This window comes from Heterodontus francisci, chromosome 6 (genome assembly GCF_036365525.1).
Source record: "Heterodontus francisci isolate sHetFra1 chromosome 6, sHetFra1.hap1, whole genome shotgun sequence".
NCBI lineage: Eukaryota > Metazoa > Chordata > Chondrichthyes > Heterodontiformes > Heterodontidae > Heterodontus > Heterodontus francisci.
In genome coordinates, this window is record NC_090376.1 from 93,925,351 (window position 1) to 93,939,160 (window position 13,810).

Genomic DNA, 13,810 nt, shown 5'->3' on the forward strand with positions numbered 1-13,810 from the left:
ACTTTCGGGACCAGTGGCCAAAGGAATTGCCCCTAGTTTGCCTGTGGATGGGGTTGACCTGCTCCTAGGTAATGATCTGGCGGGGATGAAGGTGGTAGCTCCCCCAGTAGTGAGAGACACTGCAGAGGTTAGAGAGACAGGGCAGTGGCAGGAGATGATCCCCTGCAGTTTCCCTGAATGTGTGGTGAATGAGGCCATGATCAACCAGCTCCCCCAGAGGACACTGAATTGGCACTGCAGGCAGATGACCATGAGGTTTGTCTGTCCAAGACTTGCTTTGGAAAGTTAGAAGGCCCAGGGAATTAGTTAAATGGATCTTCCCTAGCTGAGGCTCAGCGAGCTGACCCAGTATTGAGAGAGTTAGCACAGGCTGCCCAGTCTGAAAGAATCCCTGACTGTTACTATATAAAGAATGAGGTATTGATGAGGAAGTGGAGTTTTCCTCGCAGACCTGATAGCAAGGAGTAGACAGTGGTTCACTAGTTAATGGTGCCACAGAGGTACCGGAGAGAAATATTAAAAATGGCCCATGAGATTATAGTGGCTGTACATTCCAGTATACGAAAAACTAAAGCCCGCAGAAGACTGGCCAAAACTCCACAAAGATGTGGTGGAGTACTGTAAGAGTTACCACATGTGCCAGGTTGAGGGGAAACCCCAACCTACACTGAAATCTGCACCCTTAAGTCCTGTATCGGTGTTTGGAGGACTCTCCAGCAGAGGGTCCCTGTAAGGGACCCCTGCCGAGAACAGAAGGGAACAGGCAGGCACAAGGCTGGCAAAAGCTTAGAAAGGAAAGGGGAGAAAGGTAAAAAGAGGGCAGGTTAAAGGAATTCCAGGAGGAATCCCGGATGAAAACCTCTACTGCCCGGTCAGCCAACCCAGAAATGTTTGAAAAATTAGCCCCCACATCCTCCTATGTAAATGCAGACACTAGAAGCACCCCACCAGAGTTGCTAACAGCATTTACAAGAACTTGCAGAGACAAAGAAGGTCCTCAAGAGGGCAGAGAAACCGTGAGGGTGATGTCTCACCTAGTTGAAGTGCCGCAGGGAAGTGTAGTAGAATCTGGACAAATACATGCAAGCAGGAGTGGCCCAGGGGAAAGGGTCCATACTGGCCCCAGAGTAACAAATGCATTGCTGTGCAGGTGGACTGAGATCACAGTCGACAGTCGGAAGAAATAACAGCCTTGCATGTACGATTATGGGCAAAGCGATATAGTGTCAAGGTATCAGCCTTAACTCACTGGTAGCACCCTCCTCCCCGAGTCAAAAGGTAGTGGGTTCAGGCCTTATTCAAAGACATAGCCCATATTTTAACATGAGACAGAAATTAGGTGGGTGGGGGCCAAGGCCATCAGCAAAACAACCTGACTTTGGAAATTTGAGCTCAAGTGTCTTTAACATCCATCATTTGTCCCCTGAACTCAGTTGGAAGTGGCATTTGGTCAGTGGGCAGTAACAGAATGTTGAAGGCAGGAGGTCACTGCTGGGGACCAAAGGAATGGTTGTGAGCGCTCAAGTGAGTCTCAGGGATGCGGTTTTGTGAAAGCCTTTAGATAGGGTGGGTGGTGTGGGGAGAAGAGGAGAAGGTGCCCATGGCATCAAGGCCTAAACCTTCCTGGTCGGGCCTGGGGGAAAAATGCTGTTCCTTCGGGTGCCACAAGGAATGTAAAAAAAATTAGAAACTTACCTGTTTTGCTTCCTGCCCACTCAGTTCACCTAGCAAGAAAAGTGCAATGCTTCTCCGTTTAGGCCACCAGTTAAAAAGGTAGTTGGATCCCGTTGACATCATCAGAACCAATCTACATTTTGGAAGAGGAACCCTGCTGGTTTTTGGCAGCTGCCCTTCCCACCTGCTCAGAAAAGCAGGTTAAAGTGGAAGTGCAGGAAAGCATTGACGGGTAGGTTTCTGACAGTCAGGCAGGGTTAAAATCGTCCTTTGAGCTCCAAATCTAGCCTGACACATCAGTGTAGTACTGAAAATGCTGCATCATTGGAGGTGCTGAATGAAATGTTAAATTGAAGCCTTGTTTGGACTCTCAAGTGGATGTAATAGATCTCATGGTACGATCTAAAGAACAACAGTGGGGATCTCCCTGTGTCCAGGCCAACATTAATCCTTAATTTACATCAGTGAAGCAGATTATCTTGTCATTTACCTCATTGCTGTTTTGTGGGACCTTGCTGGGCCTATTTGTCTGCCTTGTTTCCCTACATAGCGACAGTGGTTATGCATCAAAGCTTTGTTAGCTGTGAAGTGTTTTGGGAGATCCTGAGATTGTGAAGGGTGCTACATAAATACAAGTTCTATCTATTTATTTTTAGTTGCATATACCAAAGAAAAACTATGTCTGAAGTGGAGCTCTGTACTACAAAGATATGATCATTGCATCATTTATATCAAAGTTTGTAAGATTATAGACATTGATTGTTAAAGCATTCTAGGGTAGAAAATGTAGAAGCAGGACATACTATAAACTCATGTCAAGGTAGAGGAATTATGGGAAGTAATGCCTCAAACCACATGTGTCAGACAAAAAACCTTGCAAAAACTAACTGCGTGTGTAAGCTGAAAACATAGGATGTTCCGGGACTGCTAGAGATAAGCAACAGAATTAATATAATTTAAACTGAAATGATGAGATGAAGTCATAATAGAGTACGTGTCCTTTGGCTCTGCTGAATCACCATAAGGATGCCCATGGGAGGGGTGAACTCGATCTAGGAACTAGGATTAAAGAGACCCTCCCAATCGAGTCCATACAGAGGAGAAGAACCAAAAACAAGAAGACAAAGGAGAAGAGGAGAAGTTCGAAGACCGAAAACTGCAGGAGAAGACTTGCGCTTCCCCGTCCAGAACGAATACGGGAAGTATATAGCCCGCGTTAAACTTTAAATCGCTGCCTGGTTTATTACTTTAGTTTGAGTAAAAACTTCATAAACTTGTTCTGACTTTGTCTCAATAAAGTATATTCACAACTGAATATTTTGTAATGTTCGTTCCTGTACCAGTAAGAGGGACGAACCTTACAAAGATTACAAGTGTTGCTTAGGGGAATGGCCTGCATTCACAAGCAGTGTTGTAATATAAATGCAGCATAAGTAAGAAAATCATAGAAAGATGAATTTCATCATACAATGTTGATTATCTGCAACTTAATTTACTTTTTGTCATAATCTTACAGTTGTCTAAACTGTAGTGACTTTTTAAACAATTCAATCATCAAAGTTTTAAATCTTGCTTCTGAGTCAGGTTGTAGATTCAAGCCCTATTCCAGATTCTTGACAACATAATCTAGCTGCCACTCCAGTGCAGAACTGAGGGAGTACTGCACTGTGGGAGTTGCCGTCTTTTGCATGAGATGTTAAACCAAGGCCCTGTCTGTCCTCTCAGCTAGATGTAAAAGATCCCATAGAGCTATTTGAAGAAGAGTAGGCGAGTTCTCCAAGTGTCCTGTTCCTTTGCAGCAGTGCCTATACTTTAAAAGTGCTTAAGTTTATTGTAAAGCATTTTGGGATGTCCTGAGATCAGAAATGTAACTTCAAAAGTTAATTCAACAAAATGTACATATGCTTCCAGTTACTGAAAGGTGAAAGGTGTTGGTTTCTAAGGGCCAGTGAGTATCATAATCTGTATATTAGTCACAACAGCCACAAAAATATGTAAAAGGGAAAGGGCACACATTGGCCTAAGGGTGCTGAGATGTGCCCGACTAGAAGCAACACCAATGACTCCACCAATGTTAGTGGCGTAAGGATACATCCCCTTTTTCATATGGCAATGGTGAGTGCCTGGATTACTGCAGGTACATCTGGGGCACCCACCATGTTTGAGAGGACAGAAAGTCCAATGCAAGTATCTAGGTCTGGGTGAAATGAGAGTGGTGCCACCGTTCTAGAAAAGAGAGACAAATATCACTTCAAAATACTTTTTTAAAATGTGTCATCCCCATTTTCCCCATTTAAGAGGTTGGGAGTGTGGGAACTCCTTTGTTTGGAGACCCCACCTCTGGCTTGCCACTTCTTGCCTTGTACCCACTGGCCTTGAAAAGGGAAAGCCAAGTAGAAATTCCCATGCAAGGCAGAACCTGGTCTATCCCAGATTAAATTGTAGTCCTTCAGACACACACTGACTAAGTTATGTCAGGACTGTACCAGACGGTCACAGATTTACAGTACCAATGCTTCAGTGTTTACAGTAACATGAGACTGGATTATCATTGCCAATAACAGATAACACTTCAATCCAAAGCCTCCATAAGTAAGGTGGACAAGCAGCATGATGCTTACTAGTGAACTGTGCTGATCCAAGGTCGCGTTTAACTTGCTAAACTCCAGCAGTAACTTACGCATCCTTGGATGAACCTTTCACTTAAAAGGAATTAGCTGAATCTTTAAAGGAATTCATTTTACAAAGGACCTTTAAAGCCAGCATGATCTGGAGGTCTCCTGCTTTCCTGGCCATTATCAATTCATCAATCAATATTGCTAAAAAAAAAATTATCTGGGTCATTATCGCATTTCAGGAAGCACTGTTATATCAACTGGTCCTTGGCCTCTCTAGCTAATCGTGTGTCAGTTGTGACTCAGTTGATAGCACTCTTGCCTCTACATCATAAGGGTGGAGGTTCAAGTCCAAGCTCCAGGCCTTGAGTACAAAAAATCAAATCAAGGCTGACACTCTAATGCAGTACAGAGGGAGTGCTATACTGTGGGAGGTGTTGTCTTTCAGATGAGACCCTAAACCAAGGCCCCATCTGCCCTCCCAGGTGGATGTAAAATATCCCATGGTTCTATTTTGAAGAAGTGCAGGAGAGTTATCCTCAGTATCCAGGCCAATATTTATCCCTCCATCAACATCACAAAAGCAGATTATCTGATCATTAGTGGTGGCACAGTGGCGCAGTGGTTAGCACCGCAGCCTCACAGCTCCAGCGACCCGGGTTCAATTCTGGGTACTGCCTGTGTGGGGTTTGCAAGTTCTCCCTGTGTCGGCGTGGGTTTCCTCCGGGTGCTCCGGTTTCCTCCCACAGCCAAAAGACTTGCAGGTTGATAGGTAAATTGGCCATTATAAATTGCCCCTAATATAGGTAGGTGGTAGGGGAATATAGGGACAGGTGAGGATGTGGTAGGAATATGGGATTAGTGTTAGATTAGTATAAATGGGTGGTTAATGGTCGGTGGGCCGAAGGGCCTGTTTCAGTGCTGTATCTCTAAATCTAATTACAACAGTGACTACACTTCAAAAGTACTTCATTCTCTGTAAAAGTGCTTTGAGACATCTGGTAGCTGTGAAAGGCACTATATAAATGCAAGTCTTTCTTTCTTTCAAAACATTGAGCTCACTTTCCTTCTGCTGCTTTTCCTTCACCTTCATTGAATTCTTCCTCATCAGATGATGAACCTCATTGTTCTGCCTCTCCAGGTGCAATTGTCTCTGTATTGCTATGTTTCGCAACATACAGCACCCTATAATGATGTGACAGACTTTGTGAGCAGTACATTGTAGGAAGTTCCAAGATTTATCCAGATGTATAAATCATTGCTTTGATAGCTCAATGGTGTACTCAATTACATCTCCAGTGATCCAGTTGTTGGGATTGTGCCTGAGATGTTCAGGCATGGTGAGCTGTTCCGGGGCTGTGAAGGGGTGTCATTAGCTATGCGTGCAGGAGCTAGCCCTTGCCTCCAAGGAATCAACCTCTTACATTCCTGGAAAATCAGATTAGTGGGGAGATGGAATATTACAGGATGAATCTGTTGTGACAAATGCTGCAAAACTGGTACAGATTTGCCAGATCCTTCTGCAGTGATCATGTACCAGCTGGACATTAATTGAGTGATAGCACTTCTTCTCGATGATATCGTGTGGTTCATCTTCTGATGCCTTGACAGCTGCATGAGGGCAGCCTATAATAGAAGCAAAATACTGCACATGCTGGAAGTCTGAAATAAAAACAGAAAGTGCTGGAAATACTCAGCAGGACTGGCAGCATCTGCGGAGAGAGAAACAGAGTTAACGATTCAGGTCTGACGAAAGGTCATATGCCTGAAACGTTAACTCTGAGTGCAGTCTATAATGCTCTGGAGTTGAGGGAAGCCAGCCACTGCTGCAAATCCCACAGTGCTCTCATTTTAAGTGTTGGAATCCATGGAAAATGTGATGCATTTGTTGACCCGGATAAATAGGGTACTGATGACCTGCTCGACACACTGCAGACTGGGAGATATGGGTGATGTCCCCTGTAACAGCCTGGAAGAAATTTGCAGCACAGAAGTAAAGATAGTGGTGATTTTGACAGCCAATGGCAAAGCATGACCACCTGGGTCAGCAGGCAGCAGGTCCTGTTGCTGGAAGCTGCAAAGATAAGCAGCAGCTTGTCGGGTGAAACATAACCTCCTGACACAGTGCTCTTCAGTCATATCAAGACCAGTGGCCCCCGGCTTATAGGCCCTTATAAGCAGCCCCCAACTGCCATCAACCCCCATCTGATCTCTTCCAACTTACTCACCTGCTGCTCTTTCTGGTTGCAGGAACTGGTTGTCTTGCAGGGGCTCCTTGTAAACTTTTAGTTTGGGGCCCCTTGCATTTCACTAGACAAAGATACTAAATACACGGATGTGTCCTTTCACTGAATCCACTCAGGAACTATGACTGGATTGGGGCCCCATGCATGATCCTAACACCATCCCTGCCTCACTGTTGAGGCTCATTCAACTGCTGCTGCTGCTCCTCTTTCTCCAACTGTTCCTCCGTCCAAAGCAATGAAGCAGAAATAGCCTCCCATGATAAGTTGTGAGAGCTCAGTCAAGGTGAGACAATTTAGGGCAGCACAGTGGCGCAGTGGTTAGCACCGCAGCCTCACAGCTCCAGCGACCCACGTTCAATTCTGGGTATGCCTGTGCGGAGTTTGCAAGTTCTCCCTGTGACTGTGTGGGTTTTCGCCAGGTGTTCCGGTTTCCTCCTTTCCTCCCACAGCCAAAGACTTGCAGGTTGATAGGTAAATTGGCCATTATAAATTGTCCCTAGTATAGGTAGGTGGTAGGGGAATTGAGGGAAGGTGGGGATGTGGTAGGAATATGGGATTAATGTAGGATTAGTATAAATGGGTGGTTGATGGTCGGCACAGACTCGATGGGCTGAACGGCCTGTTTCAGTGCTGTATCTCTAAATAAATAATCTCACCTTAGAGGCTGAGATCGGTTTTCATTGAGTAAAGAATGGTGAATGAGGCATTATAGCTCCACACAGTCCATTCATCCTGCCCCTAAAATGGTAGCAGCAATTCAACTGCATCTTAAGAAAGGTAAACAGTAACTTTCATTTATCTTGCACTTTCAATATAGAAAAACATCCCAAGGTGCTTCACAGAGACTAGGAGATAGATGCTAACAAGGAAGTAGAGATTAGATTATTCAATGAGAATCTTAAATGAGGATATGGAGGTGGAAAAGTGGAAAAATTTAGGGAAGAAACTCTAGAAAGTAGGACCCAGGTGGCTGAAGGCACAGCAAAAGGTGAGGGACTGCATTGGAGTCTAGGGCCAGAGAAACAGAGAGTAAGGGAATGGAGTTAAGCCGAGAGAAAGTTATAGAAATAAGGACGGACAAAGCAATGAAAAGCTTTAAATATAAGGATGATAATTTTATATTTCAGGCATTGGAGGACGAAAAACCAATGTAGATCAGCGAGGACAAGGGTGATAATGAATGAGACTTGGTGTGGGATAGGACAAAGTTAGTAGAGTTTACAGTGGCTGGCTTTAATCTGCGACAATGTCAATTCTCCACAGATGCAGTCATTTCATTCTTTAGGGATTCCAGTCACGCCACAGGTTAAATGTCATCCAGCTTTTCCTGTTTGAGAGCTCTCATCATTTCATACTTTGCCCAAGTCATCTTCCTTCTCATGAAGCACAAGTGTACATGCAATAATGGATCTTTCTTCACAGATAAATATCCTGGATAACAGGAAGCTGGCCAGGAAACCATTGGAACAATCAAATCTGGATTTGACAAAGGAACGAATGATGGTTTCAGCAGTGTAACAATTGAAAAGCAGAAAGAGATTTGGAAAAGAAAATGAGAGGAGATGGTCGTGCAGTTAGAAAATGTAAATAGATAAGGCTGGTCTGGAACCTGCTTCCTCAAATTGGGAAATATTCAAGTTCGAAGTAAGTAAAGGGAGAAGAAAAGCAGAGCGGAAGCCATCAAATAGCAAATAGTTTTAAGAAATGGAATATCTCCAAGTGTTTGAGATTCACTCTCTGGTAAGAGGGGCCCGAGTCCCAGATTACAGCCAGGAAACAATTGAAGAGATCAGCACAGAGAGATCTGAAGGAAAACACAAGGAGTTTCTTCACTCTTTAACCTGTTCCCCATTCCATTGCCATGACAACAGGTTTTGAGGAAAGTAGTAACAGGGAAGAAATTACTGTTGTAGGCACTCTTTAGATAGTTTGATAAGCAACTTACAAAACATCCTATTTAGCATAACAAGATCCAACTTGAAAAGTTCTCTTTTTTTCTTACAGGATACTGAGTTAAGCATGACCATGTCTTTTAGTATGTCTCCTGGCTGTTTTAATTGTTACCAGATATTAATATTGTGTCTGTTTGAACCAGAGACTGTCTGGTTCACTGGTGTATAGCTTTGTACAATCATTAATAACTTAACCTGTTACCGTACAAGATTCCAAAGTAGTTATTAGATTGAAATTCCTGTGTATCATTGTGTATGTAAAATGAAGTTTGCTGACAAATCCCTCATTATTGAGATCTCATCCAGCATGACACGCAGTCTGACTACATGTCTGTGTCTCGATAAACAGCATTTCTTCAACTTCAACACTATTTGACTTTGATACCAAAGACTTTATTGAACCACAGGGTAAACAGTCAGGATGAGGGAGGTGAAATAGTAAGTGACCTAGAGGTTAATCAATGAACAAGTGCCTGCTAGTAGGGATAATTATAATAATTGACAACCATAAGTGATTTTACACTAACATAAGGAACATAAAGATTATCTTTGGCAAGAAAATAATACTTTTACCTAAAATCATTTTTGTTATTCTGTCACGGGATGTGGGCATCACTGGCGAGGCCAGCATTTGTTACCCATCCCTAATTGCCCTTGAACTGAGTGGCTTGCTAGGCCATTTCAGAGGGCAGTTAAGAGTCAATGACATTGCTGTGGGTTTGAAGTCACATGTAGGCCAGACCAGGTAAGCTTTCCTTCCCTGAAGGACATTAATGAACCAGATGGGTTTTTACGTCAGTCTGGTTGAAGCCTGAGAATTAATGTGAGCGGTATATGGTGGATTATAAAATGTTTATAAAGGACAGGAAAAAATAGATTAGGGGACGAGCAGTCTCTTGATAGTAATCAAGTGAGATGAGAGGAAAATTTAATCAGTTTCAGGGAAAATTTGTACAATATAGGAGATAAATTAACAGTTGTAGTTTGTTTGACTTTCAAAACAAAGAGATGGAATTGATATCAAATAACCGGAACAGATTGACGACAGATTAAATGGGTTGATAGTGGGTAACTTTCAAAAGTGGGAATCAAATAAGAACATAAGAAAGCATGGAATTAGCAATAGGTGTTCACCTATCAAGCCTTTCCCAGACCCTGTGTTTTATACTCGATCATGGACTTCCTCTGATTTAATTTCCTGAAGGAAAATTCAGCATAGATTCTTATTGTTTCCCAAGAGCAATCAGACAAAACTCTAGAATACTTAACAAACCCAAATCCCCATGATTTAACCCTGAACTACTGCCTCCCACAGATGACACTCCCCTCCATCCCCACCCAAACTACAGCCATTGTTTCCAATAGAATATTCGATCAGATCAGATCAGACTGTGTCGATTTTCCAATAAGCACTAATTTTATTTCCAACCAAAGGTTTATTCAGATTCTACAGATGGATGTAAGGAAAGCGATCCTTAACAGGAAACTAGACAAGCTACAATTCTTAAACCAGTGTTTCACAGAGTGTGAAATTTGAAGAAAGATCATAAAGCCTTTAGATTAAGCATCAGTGTAACAGGCACTGGAAAACAACTCTTCCTAAACATCAGCTTTAACACATTAGTTTGTAGCATTACACAAAAAACCATATCCTCAAGCATTCCCATTGTTATCACTTCAAAAATGTTTGAGTTGGTCTTTTCTCAAAGGACGAACACTCACTTCTACCTAGGGACTCACTCCAGTAGCTTGAAGCTGTGGAACATCCGGTGATTTGCTGAACTCACATCAAGAGCGGAGGGCTCGAAAATTACCATAACTTTGTGGCAGAAAGCTTGGAAAACTAACCTTTCGAAATAACGACTTTAAAGGATAATAAATTCATTTATTTTTCTCGGGAACTAATATATTATAACTTTTTACTGAATCAGACAAGAAATCCTTATTTCCAAATAATTTAAAATACATTTGATAACACTTGTCAGACATTTACACACTAAACTTTAACAATCTATCAATATTCAGTGTGAACGGTTGTTTGTAAGAAGGTTTATTGCGGAACTTTCAGAAGTAACAAGCATTTACTTTGAAGTGTGCACTGCAACATGTTACTGTGAGTGAGTTTATATAAATTAAATGAATTTCTGAAAGTTAAACCAGGGATCATTATGTATCAGTGTGTGCGGTGAAGGTGAAACCGCAAACCCTGCTTAACCGGGAGATGACGCTGTTTTGCCCCAAGTCTTGAAAGCAATCAAAATTCGGTGTCAGATATTATTTGTTTAAATTATTATCTTATTTAAAAAGCGAAACTCTGCCTCGAACTATTTGCAATGCATTGCTTATACAATGCAGCTACATGATCAAAATAACACAATATAAATATCAGATAGCATTTCAAAGTCCGCATGTGGAAATTACATTTGTATGACAAACCCAAGAAGATCAATGGCATTCCAGAACAATGTTTTAACAACTTCCCAACGATTTCCATAAGTCTTTTTTAAAATTCTGCACACTTTAATACTGGAAATGGACAAAAGTAATTGTTCTATTGATCTGATCTGTACTAGTTGACGCGTGCTCAGTTTACTTACGGTAAATAGTGTCCATACTGAGGCGTGTAGCTTTCTTTATTGATAACTGTTTTCATTGGAAGATAATCTTCCCTTCCACTGGCTGGATTTGCGATGGTCACTGAGTGTTTCGCAGCGACCCGCGGCTTCCTCTCACTCATCGTTTCGCACCTCTTGCATTCCAAGCTGGAGAGTTCCTCGATTTGAACCGTTTTCACCAAGCAATTATACCCCAACGAGGCTGCGATTTGGTGCCGTCTTCAAGTGACGCTTCAGACGCGTCAGGTTTTATATATGTATCTGTGTGTCGGACAATTTCTGGTCGGAAATATCTCTGGGTGTTTTTTGGTGTTGGTCTGGACCGTGCGGGCTCTGGACAGGAGCTGTCCACAAGAATGAAGTGGCAGACAGCGCGGAGATTATAGCAGAGCAGAATCCTTGTGCAAAGCAAAATACTGCCAATGCTGGAAATCTGAAACAAAAACAGAAAATACTAGAGATACTCAGCAGGTCTGGCAGCATCGGTGGAGAGAGAAACAGAATTAATATTTCAGGTCTGTGACCTTTCATCAGGACTGGCAAAGGTTAGAAATGTAATAGGCTTTGAGCAAATGAAAGGGAGAGAGGGGAAGAACAAAAGGGAAGGATTGTGATAGGGTGGAGGACAACAGACATTAAATGACAAAAGGTTTCTTGGTACAATGCCAACTAAAGAAACGAAAGATGTGTCTGAATGAGGTGAAGATGGCAGTATAGCAGCCACCCAAACACTAAATAAAGGGATTAAAAATGAAAAAAAGGTTTTGTGGGAGAGGGGTGGAAAACAAATGAGCAAAAAAAATGAGAAAAGGAGAAAAATGTGGCAGAGGTTATGATCTAAAATTCTTTCTTTCTTTGGCCTTCTTATCTCGAGAGACAATGGGTAAGTGCCGAGAGGTGGTCAGTGGTTTGTGAAGCAGCGCCTGGAGTGGCTGTAAAGGCCAATCCGAGAGTGACAGATTCTTCCACAGGTGCTGCAGATAAAATTGGTTGTCTGGGCTGTTACACCGTTGACTCTCTCCTTGCAATTCTGTCTTTTTTCCTGCCAACTGCTAAGTCTCTTCGACTTGCCACTCTTTAGCCCCGCCTTTATGGCGGTCCGCCAGCTCTGGCGATCACTGGCAACTGACTCTCACGACTTGTGGTCAATGTCACAGGACTTCATCTCGCGTTTGCAGACATCTTTAAAGCGGAGACATGGAAGGCCGGTGGGTCTGATACCAGTGACGAGCTCACTGTAATATGCGTCCTTGGGGATGCTGCCATCTTCCATGCGGCTCACATGGCCAAGCCATCTCAAGCGCCACTGGCTCAGTAGGGTGTATATGCTGGGGATGTTGGCTGCCTCGAGGATTTTCCCGCACCCTCTTGGCCAGTCTGGACATAGCAGCGGGCGCCTTTCCCAAGCGCTTGTTGATTTCTGCATCAAGAGACAGGTTACTGGTGATAGTTGAGCCTAGGTTTGTGAACTCTTGAACCACTTCCAGAGCGTGGTCACCGATATTGATGGATGGAGCATTTCTGACTTCCTGTCCCATGATGTTCGTTTTCTTGTGGCTGATGGTTAGGCCAAATTCATTGCAGGCAGCCGCAATCCTGTCAATGAGTCTCTGCAGACACTCTTCTGTGTGGGATGTTAATGCAGCATTGTCAGCAAAGAGGAGTTCCCTGATGAGGACCTTCTGTCCTTTGGTCTTCGCTCTAAGAAGGGCAAGGTTGAACAACCTTCCATCTGATCTTGTGTGGAGGAAAATTCCTTCTTCTGAAGACTTGAAGCATGTGAGAGCAGCAGTGAGAAGAAGATCCCAAACAGTGTAGGTGCGAGAACACAGCCCTGTTTCACGCCACTCAGGATAGGAAAGGGGTCTGATGAGGCACCGCTATGCTGAATTGTGCCTTTCATATTGTCCTGGAATGAGGTGATGATACTTAGTAGCTTTGGTGGCCATCCAATCTTTTCTAGTAGTCTGAAGAGACCACGTCTGCTGACGAGGTCAAAGGCTTTGGTGAGATCTATGAAAGCAACGTAGAGGGGCATCTGTTGTTCAGGCATTTCTCCTGTAGCTGGCGAAGGGAGAACAGCATGTCAATGGTGGATTTCTCTGCTCCGAAAGCTGCACTGTGTCTCAGGGTAGACACGCTCAGTGAGCTTCTGGAGTCTGTTTAAAACAACTTGTGCGAAGACGTTCCCCACTATGCTGAGCAGGGAGATTCCACGGTAGTTGTTGCAGTCACCACGGTCACCCTTGTTCTTATAGAGGGTGATGATATTGGCATCGCGCATGTCCTGTGGTACTGCCCACTCGTCCCAGCACAGGCAAAGCAGTTCATGGAGTGCTGAGAGTATAGCAGGCTCGGCACTCTTGATTATTTCAGGGGTAACGCTGTCCTTTCCAGGGGCTTTTCCACTGGCTAGAGAATCAATGGCATCACTGAGTTTCCGATTTTGTTGGCTGTTTGTCCAGCTCATCCATGACAGGCAGAGACTGGGCTGCATTTAGGGCAGTATCAGTGACAACATTTTCCCTGGAGTCCAGTTCGAGGTAGTGCTCCACCCAGCGGTCCATTTGCTTGCATTGGTCAGTGATCGTATCCCCTGATTTAGACTTGAGGAGGGGCGATCTTCTTGATGGTTGGCCCAAAAGCTCTCTTAATGCCATCATACATTCCTCTGATGTTTCCGGTGTCGGAATTGATCTCAATTCTGA

The 13,810-nt window shown here is 43.5% G+C and overlaps 1 protein-coding gene across 2 annotated transcripts in view; it reads right to left on the reverse strand.

Annotated features, from left to right (window-relative positions):
• LOC137371444 (short transient receptor potential channel 6-like) overlaps positions 1-11,575 on the reverse strand; it is a 204,424-nt gene extending 192,849 nt beyond the window's left edge. For both annotated transcript variants that reach the window (XM_068034060.1, XM_068034059.1), the window contains exon 1: positions 11,085-11,575. In XM_068034060.1, coding sequence (XP_067890161.1) covers positions 11,085-11,224 — 140 coding nt within the window. In that variant the 5' untranslated portion in view covers positions 11,225-11,575. The remainder of the gene's footprint in view (positions 1-11,084) is intronic.
• Positions 11,576-13,810: the final 2,235 nt, after the last annotated feature.